Genomic DNA, 13,480 nt, shown 5'->3' on the forward strand with positions numbered 1-13,480 from the left:
TATACAGGCACTATTTTTTTCTGTTATGTGGTTTTCAAGTTTCCATATTACTGTAATAATATTTTGCTGACATACTAAATGGAAAAAATAACATATTGAGTCAAGTATGTGTGACTATCTTTTTCCATTTGGAAGCCCCTGGTTTAGTGTGCTGGTTTAATTAAATTTTATTTTATTGTTTTTTATTGTGTTAAATAATTCCAGATAATAAATGGATGTTATATGGCAAAATGAATGAAGACCATGTTGAGTGGATCAACAGCCTTACTTCCACTGTCACCTCTATACCATTAGAACTATTAACTGCCATTGGAAAATGGCTTTCCACAAATTTACAGTGGGCTGTTTGGTGTGATGCTAATCAACTGGAAAATAATTATCCTGTTTGGGTAGGTATCTGATCATGTACATTGCTCTACAACAAATTTAATTTTAATTGTCAAAAATTTGTTTTTCACAGACAACAAAAATTGACAATCTTGCATCAAATCTTATTGTTAATCTAACTGAGATCTTATGTAACAAATATGAAGAAAATGATACAGGTAAAACATTCAAATTGATAATCTTGGTGACATGAACTAATGTCATTTAAAATTGGTTATCCCTAATAAATAACAAGCACTGTAAGAAAAAACAGTAACAAACTTTTGAATCATCATTTTATTAAAAATACTGTTATACTCCAAAATTCGACATAATAAGTATAATTATATTCACCTACAATCAAATGTTGTTTAGAGTTTACACTACACAATTATTGTCTCAAAAAAGTAAAAAAAAAAACTTTTATGAAATAATATTTGTAAATCAGCTTTTACCAAGGCATCGATTGAAATGCTCCTCATGTGACCATAGTAGTAAATATTGACACAGTAATTTTCAACCTTTTTATGCTTTATTACCCTTTGCTTTTGGGGTATAGTTATATTCATAGACCACTAGACAAGATTAAAACAGGTCGGAAGAATAGTTTACCGTATTGTTTTTTATAACTGCTTCATAAACTCCACACAGAAATACAATCAAACAGACAGAAATATTCCATAAAAAGTTTATACCACAATATAAGTTAGTTTGTTTTTCGCATCACTAAAGATATATGTATTTCTTGTTTTGTTGTTTACAACGAAGTATATACACCAAAATAAACAGTGCATTTGTTGGTAAAAATGGCTTAGAAAGAAAGTAGCAACAAAAATTCGGTGACAGTATGCAGACAGTTTTGGAGATTGTAATTTCATTGGAGTTAGAGCTGATGTGTCTACACTCACCCTAGCGAGAAATTCAACTGAACCTTGAAATATATAAATAGCAAAAGTTATAAACTTAGATGTAAAACGCAATAATGACTCTAGTAAAATTACAATTTGTTGTAGCAATGCATTGTTTATCTTAAATGTTATTTTTTGTATTCAAAAGCCTACTAACAAAATTTTGGATCCGCCACTGTGGCTCACTGTTAATTTTTCTAAAAATGTTGCGAGACTTAGGGTTTTTTGTGGGCCTAACGATGCTAACAATGTTTTTTCTGTTCGCCCAAAATTTTAAAATAAACCAGTACAGCGCATGGACATACCTTTCATAAGATTGATAAATGAAATACGCTAGTAAAAAACTTTTATTTCATAAGGCCATTATTGTTTCCCAATCAACCAAACAAGGGGTTCTTTAACCGGTTGCAAAGGGTATGTGATTATTCTTGAAATTGATATATATATATTGTGAGGCAACATTTTGTGTTAAAACTTGTTTTATCAAATATTGTATTTTTGTTTTATCAAATATTGTATTTTAAAAATTTTAAGTTAGTTACTATGAGAAACAAATTAATGGTAGTTTAATATTGAAGGTTTTGATGGCCTAAACAAAGCTTGTCTTTAATGAAATCTTGCAAAGAATTATAGGGGTTTGACAGATCTGCAAAGGTTATGAACCACCGATGTAAATCACCAAAAAAATAAAATTGTTGATCAGCTGGCTTGATCAAAACAGCAAAATAGTAGATTCAATATTAAGCCCATTTCAGTTTCTGGCCAAAAGTATTTCACTTAACTTTAATCTGATGCATACCTTTTGCATTCTGCGAGCTTGTGCTTCTTTTACCCTTTCACTTGCAACTATCACATATAGAGGGACTGACAGCCAACCGACAGACAAATAAATTTTGAATTTAATTACCTTTGGAGCTGTGAACACAATAGCCAAAAACACTTACTTTTTGAAACCTTTATTGTAATCTAGTTGACACACTTATGTATGCTGAAATCTAAATTTAGCAAGAGCCCAAAACTGTATGTTGCCACAAGTGTTTTAAGCATAATTTAAATATCCAATAGATCAACAAATTAGTCTAGGTCCAGTGATTATTGCTTATTTGCTTTTAATAATGGGTATTGAGCAGGCACATGCCAAATGTACCCTACACACTGATAAGTATTTCCATTATTTATATAAAACACAATGTTGCATACTTTGTTTCTAGATTCACTGTGGCTTGCATTCCAAAATTTGGAGAATTTTGTTCATATTTTTGTCAAGATACCTTTTTCACATGACTACCTGCTAAAACTTTTGTTTTTGCTATTTAGTAATAAGGTAATATAATCTTTTATACAAACACTACAAAATTATCATTTTTCTATAATGCATTTTCTTGCAGATATATTTAAAAAAACAAGATGTTTGTCTTCAGTTTGCCACAAATTTGTTCTCTGTTCCAAGTTTTGTTGAATGTACAGCCATGCATATTGCTATTATAGAAATAATCATAAACAAGCTTCAAGATCTTGACTTGGGTAAAGTGGTTTACCTTAATAAAGTGTTTGAAAAAATGTAACATAGGATTATAAGAACATCTGAAGTAATGAATGCTAAGTAATTATATGTAGTCATCTCTATAGTACTAAATATGCTTTTTATATATGTTATTAATACATTGTAAAGTATAACATTTTTTGAAAAAGTGTGCATAGTTAAAGTTTACAAAAGTGGATAAAAGGATTTACATCTGGTATATTTGAACTGCTTTTAATAAAAAAGTGTTTGAATTTGTGTGAAATTAAAATGAGCAATGTAAAAAAGACATAACATTTTTAATCTTCGTACTTTGAGTGGATAGAAAAGTGTCTTGTCCGTATCCTAACATTTAAATCGTGCAAAAATTGTAAGTGTCTTAATATTTTATGCTTTTTGTTGGTTATATTATTAAAGCAAAAATTCTGTATAAAAGAATTAAGCTTGTGAAATTTCTCTAAAATCAACATATTATTTGCCAACTTAAAGTTTTGTTTGGTGGTGGCACCCCTAACTTAGTGTCCATTGCGATATTTGAAGCAGTGATTGAAATCCGTCACCTTTTTTTAAAAATTTAATTACATTTTAGGCAATGTCCCAGAATGGTTTCATTGGCTAAACCTATACTGTTTGGCAAGTATATATGACAGTGGTTCTCAAACTTTTTGAGCGCAACCCAAATCTGAGTTTTATGAACATCTCACGACCCAAGCTGTAAATTTAAAAAATGAAATACAAAAAGACACAGACAACCAGATATAAAACAATGATTTATTATAAACAAATGATTGATTTTAACTTACCAATACTAACTGCAACTAATGACCTATTCAAAAGTAATAAACCTATAGCTTGCATCGAAGAATGGAACCGATAGCTCGAACTGAAACGAATGAGTTTCTGCTCAGGACCTCAAGTTGCGAATAAATATTACACAAGTCAATATTTTTTGTTTTCAGTAGCTGTGCCGCTACCGCTTACACCAGTCTTAGCAGCTACTGTAGTTTGCTATGGCTATACTCTATAGCTGGCTGCCATCATCAAAACGTTCAGAAAACCACTTATGATGCAATAATCCAGGTTGCCGCATCAATTGCTTGCGATGTGATAATTCAGTAATGATTGAAATGAAAATACTTGAAAAATCAAACGAAAAAAGTTAGTTTCCGCAAGATTGAATTATCATAGAGCGACCCATTTTTTTACCCTGCATGACCCATGTTTTGGTCGCGACCCATACTTTGAGAACCACTGATCTATGAAGCCTTCAAATATCTATAGAAACCCTAATATTTAAACGGGACTTATATATTCACGAAACCTAAAGTTTCTGCCATATTTTACAAATATGCAAAACTGGATGCCAAAAATATAACTCTAGTGAAAATACCAAGTTTATATTGCATTTGCAGGACATCACACTTTTTTACAATTGATGATGGATGTAGAAAAATTAATTCATGAACAAATATCTTTGATACAATTTGCTGAAAGCGTTGAAGCTTGGTTTTCATGCAAAAAAACCCTAGAGGTATTTTATTATTAACTAATAATATTGATATACGGAGGGTCATGAAGTTTTTTCAACCAGTGTTCTTCAATTGCATCATTTACATAGTTGCATTTTGCAACTGAAACAGATTCAACTTACTTTGAAAAGCTTTCACTGCATTAAACATTTCGAAAGCAATAGTTTACGACCTGGTAGCCTAAAAATCAGGAAATGATTTGACAGAAGCGTAGAGACGCTGGCGCCATTTTTGGTTAATAATTTAGGGATCAGCGCTTGTAAAACACCAAGGAATTTGCTTGACTAAACATTCAATTTTAATGGAGGCATAACACCTTTAGGATATAATCAATATATACGCATTACTCAAAATAATGGCATTTATCAAGATGATTTAAATTTTAGAGGACTGAGGTTATGACGGGCTAGTCTAGGTCTTATAGATTATAGAATGTGTGCAACCAAAATGCTTTCTGAATGTGTCAAATTTTTATCTAATTTTAAATTGCCAAAAAACTGATTAAAGAGATTAAACTTGCAATGTTGTTTCCAAATTTGAAAACAGTAATTCGTGTGAACAGCAAAAAATGCATTTGTACTTGAAATATACCTGAAAAACTATTTAAAACATACTAAAAAGGCATATAACCTTGGCACTAAGCTTAGCAATTTATCAAAATCACAATATATATATAAGTACAAGAAACATATCACAAAATAAGAGTTAAAAAATTGACAGATTTCAGTGCTTTTAAATCTTGTATAAAATATATTCTGATATGCATTTTGTTTGCATGAGATCCAGTTGGTTTATCTTGTGTTTTTGAGGCAATAATAATATTATTAATAGTTAGTTTTTAGACTATGCAGGCAATGGGTACAAACAAAAGTTTGTAATAAGTCAATTACCCATATCTGTAGGTTCACCCATTGCAAAAGTTCACTAAATTCTGGCTGAACGATTTACCAGTGCTGTAGAATTTATCTAATGTTTTTATTGGTCTTCATACTTATGAGTATAGGACCACATGTTATGTTAAAAAAAAGCTTAGTGCTGGTTAATGTTATTTGTAATCATAATATAATATTTTTTTATTTTTAGAGTGAGGCTTTAAATATTTGTTTTATTGTTTTTGCAGTTTAAATATGAGTCAACAAACGCTTTCAATTTTTATCTTCACATTCTTGGTTTATTGCCACGGCTTTCTTTTTTACTTTCTTCAGCTGTAATTGGGATTATCTGTGCAATATTGGGTGTTGAAGAAAAATCTCATGTTAGCAGTCATGCTTTAAGCCTAACTGTTAAAAGAAAAGTCTTAAAATCATTGGATATTCTATTAGGTAATAAAACCTATAAAAAATATTATAAAGACGATTTTAAACTTTTTTTTTATAAAATAGTTGTTTAAAATTTAAAATGTTATGCATTCAGCAAAGCTTTTAAATAGCTGCCATAACATTAAAGCATTTACTTGGTTTTAAGGGCATTATACAATTATTTTTTCCCAAATCTCTCCCCAGAAATGTTAGTTGTGTACTGTATCTGTTTATCTAGTTTACAATTAAAGTGTTTGGTAACACAATTTTTTGGCTAATTTATGTGTGCAAGTGATGTTTTTCTTTAAAATTTATTTTATGTTTCTACTAACTTCATTCTCATAATTCTTTATATCTTCTTTTAAAAGTGTCCTATCCAAAACTAGCTGCATTAATACCAATGAAATCCATGTTGGCTTATTTGACTTCTTCCTGGGTTTTGTAAGTTTCACTGCATATTTTGTTCATTTTTTTTAAGTACATAATTCACAGTTTATTTATGTTTTATCTAGGCTTGATAAAACCGATTATTCGATGGCAAAACAAATAATTAATTGTATTCTCAATTCATGTTGTCATCGTGAGAAGCTATTGCAAAAGCTTACTTATGAGGTATTGTGCTATTTTTTAATATTGAAGGTAATTGTAGTGTATTCCTTACAACTATGCTTGTTCCTAGGTGTCTTATTTAGGGGCATATGTTACTGGCTCACTCAATGAATGTTTGGGCACTGTGTTTCTTTTAACAATTTCGACTAACATTTTAAAACGATTAAAAATAATCCAGCCCCCACTGTCTGGAAGCTTGTTTGCATTATTTGGTCCTTCTTTTAATAAAAAAAACTGTCAGCTGCTCATGATTGAAGCAGCTTTTTTCTCCACAAAAGTTGATGAAAATAGTATTCAAAACAACTCCGAAGACCTAAATCCTATGAAAACTATTTTGACAAAGAGTTTAAAAGGTGAGCACAAAATCTGAGAGATTTACACTATTGTGTTGTTCTATTTGGCTATTTATGTGTTTTTCACCATTCAGAGGTAGATAAATGCAGCGTAGGAAATATTTCTCTCGATTTAAAGTTGGCGTGTATTCTGGCTTCCTTTACATTAAGCGAGTGTCAAGTTGCGAATATGGCCAACAAATTGGAAGACTACTTGCAAAGTATTAGTTTAACCCTTACTGGGTATGTTACCACTGCTGTTTTCATATTGCATGAAAGCACGTTTTTAAATTTTGCCGTTTCAGCAATGATGATGTAAATGTGGATTGTCATCTCAAGATCTTGTTGCTGAAAGCTGAAATACAACTTTATTGCTTTCGAAAAAAGGTAATTAAAATGTACATCACTGTTTTTGCGGTTTACTTTTCATTATCTGTTTTAACAGAAAGTCCATCACAATGACACTTGGTTGGAAAACACTTTAAAATGTCTTGAGTATTATGGTTATCCCGCTGTGAAATCATCTTCACTTGCTAATGTTTTGGTTAACAGAATATTTCTCACTTATATGCAAATGTGCCCTAGCTTAGAATATGCAAGTGGTAAGCATGTGCAAGAAACAGTAGATTTAATACTAATTTTTCAGTTTTCTTTATTTTTGGTTAAAATTGTTTTAGACTAGGGGTTCCTCAACTTGGGCCCCATACAATGTATTTTATAAATTTCCAATTTTAGGAGTGTAGCATTGTGTAAGTCATTCGAAGGATAGGCATCGGATCCCGATAATTTAACGGTTTTGCACCAATCGGAGTGCAATTTACCCCGAGAAAATAAAAAGCAAAAAATATTGTTGTTATTAGACTTACTGCATTTAGTTTGTTAATCTGCACAACTTTCTTAATAATGTTATACCCACTTGTTAGTGTCTTTTTATAAATAAATTTCAATTTGCATGTTGAAATAAACTCAAGTAAATATAAGAAGACCTTTCTTTTTAAATTTCAATAAATAATTTCTCCACTTTATATAGTATTTTATTTTACCCCATTATTGATGGTTTCACAATTTATAAAGATTTTTTTTCATGATATCCCTTTGTACAAAAGTACCATGTTCAAATTTAAATTGTAATATTATTTGCAGAGTTTTTATTATCAAGTCTTTTTAACCTCCAAAATAGTAGTGATGATGCAGTTGTGAAATCACACCTAGCTTTTATTGTATTCTTGGCATCTCTTAATGATTTTCGAACAAACAGCTTCATGAGTTTTGGTTTTATTGGTAAGTTGTTCTTTCTAAGTTATACTTACGGTATTAATTGTTTGTGATTGTAACTCAGAAGAACAACAGGAAAAACTACAACATTTGCTTGAAGAGTATTTCAAAGAGGCCTTTCAAGTTGTGAACAATGGTTTTGCTCGTTCATCTAATTCGGACTTAGCAATAGCTGCCCTATCTGCTTCTACCGCTATATTGAATCTAAAGCAGGTAATATGAATCATCCCAATAAATTTTATCATTAAAAAAATATTTTTTAAATTTGAGAACCAGTTTTTGTAAATCACAACCACTTCTCAAATAAAAGTTTGTTGTACCACCCACCGGCATATTTAGCAGCATGTACACATTGTATAATTATGCCTAAAATTTTGTGATGCAGGTTATTCGGCCACGACAAGTTTCTTTATCATTCTCTCCTCTACTGCAGCATCAATTTTTATTTAACACAACTGACAACGTTGCTTTGTTTTTTGCTCTATCGAAAACGTTAAACGTGATTTTGGTCCTTCATCGTGATGCTGTTGTAAATATGGTTCCAATTGTCTTGTCAGTATGTGGAAAGTTGCTGGATTACTGTTTACTTAAGGGAAGGTCTGTCGCCTGTTTATTCTTCTATTCTTGTAACTTTTATCGCAATCATTGTCATTTACTGGAAGAAATTATTAATGCTATACATATTGCAATGTGCAATTTAGATTATTTTAGCAATAATTCAAAATGACCATTTTTAATTAAAATGTTGTTGTACCTAATTTAGTTTTTAATGGGTAAATGTAACTTGGTTAAATGTGTATTTATGTTTTCTAGGCAATCGAACATACAAAACAGCGAAATGGATTTAGACCATTTACTCGCGTGTTCACGTCGACTAGAGCGTCTATTTCAATACATCTCCTCCAATTATGGTTCTTACTTTAAGCGGGTATTGCCTAATTGTAGAACTTGTTACATAACCAATTCCCAGTTATTTAAAAAAAAAATTTACCTGGATGATCCTTTTAGTTCCCAAAACAACAACGAACCTCATATTTTTTTACCATCCAAAAAAATATCCTCACTGACCCGTCAGGGTAAGCGGACTAGTACAACTTTTTCTTAAAAACACTCCTACAACTTACACTGCGATTGTTAGATGAGATCAGTAAATCTTTTAGGATTTTGGCAAATTAAGTCTCGGCTATAAAAATCTGGTCTGTGCTTAGGTTCAACTTACGACCTCAGCCATGGTGGGATAGTTGGCATAATTAATTTACCGGGTGACGTGCAAAGAAAAATAGAACCATAATACTTTAATAGAGGAATCAGGTGGCACTGTATAAAGACAAAATGTATTGGATTCTCGACAAGCTCTCGCACAACCGTGCTTCATCAGGTCAAAGTGTAAATGAAAACAATTAAAATGTACGTTAAATAAGAATGGTGATAATACTTTAAAACAGTTTATAAGCAGTTGAAACCATTGTTAATTTGGTTTGAAATACGTAGTTTAGAACTGCAAACTCCCGAAATAAAAAAAATAAATTTTTGAAGTCGATTTTAATCTAATACAATTATTAAACTATAACAATATGTAAACATTTAATAGTTATTAAACTTATTAGTTATTACAGATACAAAATTCCACCATAGATGCCCTAGGCTCCGAAAAAAGGTTTATATCTAAGGTGATAAATTGCGCTCATGTGTGTCAGTTAAAATAACTTATATATTTAAAAAGGTATACGTGTTTGGGTTGTCATCCCGCAAGTTTAAAAGTTTTAGGTTTACGGATTAAATACGCGAAATCGGATATTAACATTCATGTAGCGCAACAAGAATCGTCAGAGCTAATTTACTAATTTTCTATAGCGAAAATAAAAAGGAAAGAAATACAAACCATGCTTTTAGCGACACGAGCCATCCTACAACTACACTACTACTATATTACAGTCGCAAAACAGGCACATTTAAGTACCTTTTTTAAGAAAAATAACACGCTTAACAACACTAAACTATGTAGGGTATTTAATGTATTCACTAAAGCAAATGGTTAATATTTATACCAGCGTGGGCTAATAATATTTTGTCTGCCATCAAAAGCAGTTCGTTTCATATGGCGGGCCCATGTTGTGGGGGAGGATCGAGGAATTTAGTTAGGGGGGGCATACAAAACCTACATAAAACGTCACAAATTACTTCAAAACGTGCCGTCATAATTCAAGCAATCTTGCGAAACGTGTTGTTCTCGAACGATCTGGTAAGCAATATGCAACTGAAGCTAAGAAGAAATTGCGTATAATTACTCACTGCAGCAAAATTTTAACATCACTGTCCCATAAAATAAGATAACTGACCAATAAAAAGAAAGAGACCGCGGGCCTGTAGTTGGACCACGTTGATTTATATTAACAGTAATATTCGTCCAAAAAATCTTAATTTTTTAACGATGAAATCACTGTTCACAGAGTTACCATCCCTTCTATGCAATAACATTAATTTTGGTTTGAGTTAAGATATGGGTTTACCGACCTTCGGTTAAATTATTTTCTGCTTCTGTTCACGTAATAATTTCAAGTGTTAAAAAGTTCATCTTAAAGTTACTCCTAAACACCCTCCTACTTATGTTTTTTTTTTACATATTTTGGAATTTTTCAAAATGCCACATAGTTTTACTCAGACCCTCTCGTTTCGGAACAAAATATGCAATGTTATTCAAGGTATTATCCCTAAGGTCAGGACTTTATCCTAAATAAAACTTTGATACCCTCTCAACAGGTCGAATACATGATTTTTTGGGCGTACCATAAAGTTGTTTTAGCTAACATGACGTTGAACTTTAGGTAATCTTAAGAAACGTGCGGTTTCTGAAAAATGCTATGTAATTGTTAAGCCCGACTCAAGTTAATCGCACAAAGAAAAATTTGTTAATTTGGTTTAAGGTAGCAATTTTTTTATTTTTAAAGGAACCGATTTTTATACTTAAGTTTAGCACTATTGACTCCATATTTGGGTAATCAAATATATGTACTTGTAAATTGTTTTTTTTTGTGTTCATTTTAGTGTGCTCCTTTCTTTATTGCCGATTTTATCCACGGAGTATCACGTTACACTCTTCACCCGAAAGTCAAGGTTAGTTAGCACTTTAATTTTGATTGCAATTTTGCCAGACCACATCACTCGCAAGACTGATATTAACTAAATATGCTCTGTGTTTTTAGAAATCTCTTGATAGCTCGTTGTACAACATGATGTCGTTATGTGATGAATACAGCGAAGCTTTGCTGCGTACTACGCTATCCCCTGGAATACGCAATCTTTACCGGCAGTTTCACCTTGACTATAGTAATTACTTTAAATACACTGGAAAAGTATAATCATTCATGTGCTCAATAGCAGTTGCAGAAACAGTTTGGTTTTAGATGCTCCCATTGATTTTGTGAAGAGGCCACGTAATGTAGTCAGTATTTCCCAACGACAAAGTTGGATGTTGTCTCGATCAGTTGCCTATATGTTCAGCAGGGCGGAAAGGTGAATATTTTATTTTACTGCAGCAGGGGCTGAGTAGTGCTTTCATCGATTTAGTATTTATTTTAGGCTGATGTTTTGGGTTAATATCAGCGAACAGTCGGTTCAACTCTTTAGTGGCAGTGAACTCAAAACAGATATTTTATTAGTAAAGCTAGAATTTTAAGCATGTATGTAAAAAATCAACCGATAGTAAAATTTGAACTAAAGAGAACAACTTGCTTGCAACGTAATACCAATTTCCTCCTATGCTAAAATAGCAACTACAGAAAGCATACTTTCTGAATAAATTAACCTTTTTTTTTTTCCGATTTTTTGTTGTGTGAAAATGGATTTTTGTTCAAGTACTGGTATCGCATAAAACTGTTCAGTCATTTTAGTTGCATCGCAATGTGAGTACGTCATAATTCAAGTAATGGTATACCTGGCGTTGTAAAGGTTAAAAGTATTTTATATTACAAAAACGTACTATGGGTATGTACCATTGCATCAATATATAAATTACATGGTTCTGAATAGGTCGTACGTAAACCAGGGCTGCGGAGTCGGTTAAAAATAACCCGAGTCCGACTCGGGCAAAAAAAATAAACCCGAGTCCGACTCCGGTCAAAAATGCGATTTCGTCGAGTCCCGAGTCCGGCTGACTCTACAGCCTTTATTCCGCCAATTTACGTAACTAAAATATCGTGGAAATTGAGTAGCCTAACCTACTTTAGGGATATCGTATAATTCATTCACTCACAATGCATGGTTGGAAAATATTCACCATATGCTATTTCACATTTAGAATTTCCAGTTAACGGCCATATCAGTTTTAAAAATTTTGGTACTGCGCATGCCGGACTCGGGTCTCGGGTAGTTTTACGTGGTCTTACTCGAGTCCGACTCCAGCAAAACAAACCGACTTCTCAAGTCCCGAGTCCGACTCCGCCGCCCTGACGTAAAATGCCAAATTTATTTCTCCTATGCTACAGTATATCAACTCGAGTATTAAAACAATTATCAAGTGACTAGCTTTTTACAACAAATCTTGGTAAAATTTTAGGTTGTTTGACCTAAACTTAAAATAATGATACATTATTTTGCCACAATACAATTAATTCTTTAAACTTAAAATGCCGAACTGTTTCGGATTAATAAACAGGCCCTTAATTATCTACAAATTTTTTTAACTTGAACTTTAAGACACATAATTTCACTGTAGGCTACTATCCTTATATCGACATCTCCCAAAACATTTCCTCCCTCCCTGGTTTGTGCAAAATCGAATCGGCGTGCTTTTTGGTCACAAACGTTTTTTAAGAAGATAGTCACTGTTCAGCAAACAAATATTGAAGCTAGCAAATTTCGTCAACGATAGACTTACAATAACTGAAGAAAATAAATCCTTCGTATAGTTACTTTACAAGTTTATTAACTCCACTTGTTGTGACATAGCGTAAATCCGGACATTCTCACCAAATTGTACATCGCTTAACTAAAAAAATAGGTTGGTCACGTAGGATGTCGAAAACTGAAAATGGGGTCGCGATAATCAAACAGGTTGCGAACCACTGCTCTGATTGCTTTAGTTATATACCGAAACAAAGAGTTGTGTATGAACATTGAACAGGCTTACGATAGAGCCAAAACCAGACTATTGAACACCCCAAAATGTATTTTGGAAACCTAGCCTGGGGCATTAGATGGGGGCACCACTGACATAGAACAATGTGCGAAACTTTTATATACCGGTACGGTATGTCTAATGCAGTGGTCGGCTAACTTTTTTTCGTCGCGGCCCAAAGTACTTTTTTTCGAAGCTATTGAAGGCCCACTACTCTAAAGCACTACGAAAACAGTGTCAGAAACTCATGCGTGAATATGAAACTAAAATCCAGTTTAACTAAGCGTATAAAAAAATTAATTAATAAAACACAAAATTGGGTTGTGATTAGTTTTAAATTGGCAAAACTTCAATGAAAAGGATATGTGACTCATATGGCACTTCAAAAGGATTCGAAAATTGATCGAAATAATGGCATTTATAATATATTTAACAGGAAATTGGACTGCAGTTAAACGTCACACGACGCAATAATTATAGAATATCGCTTTTGGGCTGAATAGATTTGAGTATAAAACTTATAAA

The 13,480-nt window shown here is 32.2% G+C and overlaps 1 protein-coding gene across 1 annotated transcript in view; it reads left to right on the plus strand.

Annotated features, from left to right (window-relative positions):
- Positions 1 to 11,198, plus strand: part of LOC146160321 (uncharacterized) — a 34,012-nt gene extending 22,814 nt beyond the window's left edge. The window contains exons 14-31 of the mRNA XM_083384926.1: positions 205 to 389; positions 461 to 545; positions 2,486 to 2,598; positions 2,663 to 2,798; positions 4,209 to 4,327; positions 5,446 to 5,647; positions 5,992 to 6,064; positions 6,136 to 6,235; positions 6,303 to 6,585; positions 6,660 to 6,807; positions 6,870 to 6,951; positions 7,010 to 7,166; positions 7,708 to 7,845; positions 7,904 to 8,052; positions 8,225 to 8,436; positions 8,653 to 8,767; positions 10,885 to 10,953; positions 11,043 to 11,198. Of these exons, the coding sequence (XP_083241052.1) occupies positions 205 to 389; positions 461 to 545; positions 2,486 to 2,598; positions 2,663 to 2,798; positions 4,209 to 4,327; positions 5,446 to 5,647; positions 5,992 to 6,064; positions 6,136 to 6,235; positions 6,303 to 6,585; positions 6,660 to 6,807; positions 6,870 to 6,951; positions 7,010 to 7,166; positions 7,708 to 7,845; positions 7,904 to 8,052; positions 8,225 to 8,436; positions 8,653 to 8,767; positions 10,885 to 10,953; positions 11,043 to 11,198 (2,522 nt within the window). The remainder of the gene's footprint in view (positions 1 to 204; positions 390 to 460; positions 546 to 2,485; positions 2,599 to 2,662; positions 2,799 to 4,208; positions 4,328 to 5,445; positions 5,648 to 5,991; positions 6,065 to 6,135; positions 6,236 to 6,302; positions 6,586 to 6,659; positions 6,808 to 6,869; positions 6,952 to 7,009; positions 7,167 to 7,707; positions 7,846 to 7,903; positions 8,053 to 8,224; positions 8,437 to 8,652; positions 8,768 to 10,884; positions 10,954 to 11,042) is intronic.
- The last annotated feature ends 2,282 nt before the right edge of the window (positions 11,199 to 13,480 follow it).

Source organism: Ascidiella aspersa, chromosome 3, assembly GCF_963924565.1.
Source record: "Ascidiella aspersa chromosome 3, kaAscAspe10.2, whole genome shotgun sequence".
Lineage (NCBI taxonomy): Eukaryota > Metazoa > Chordata > Ascidiacea > Phlebobranchia > Ascidiidae > Ascidiella > Ascidiella aspersa.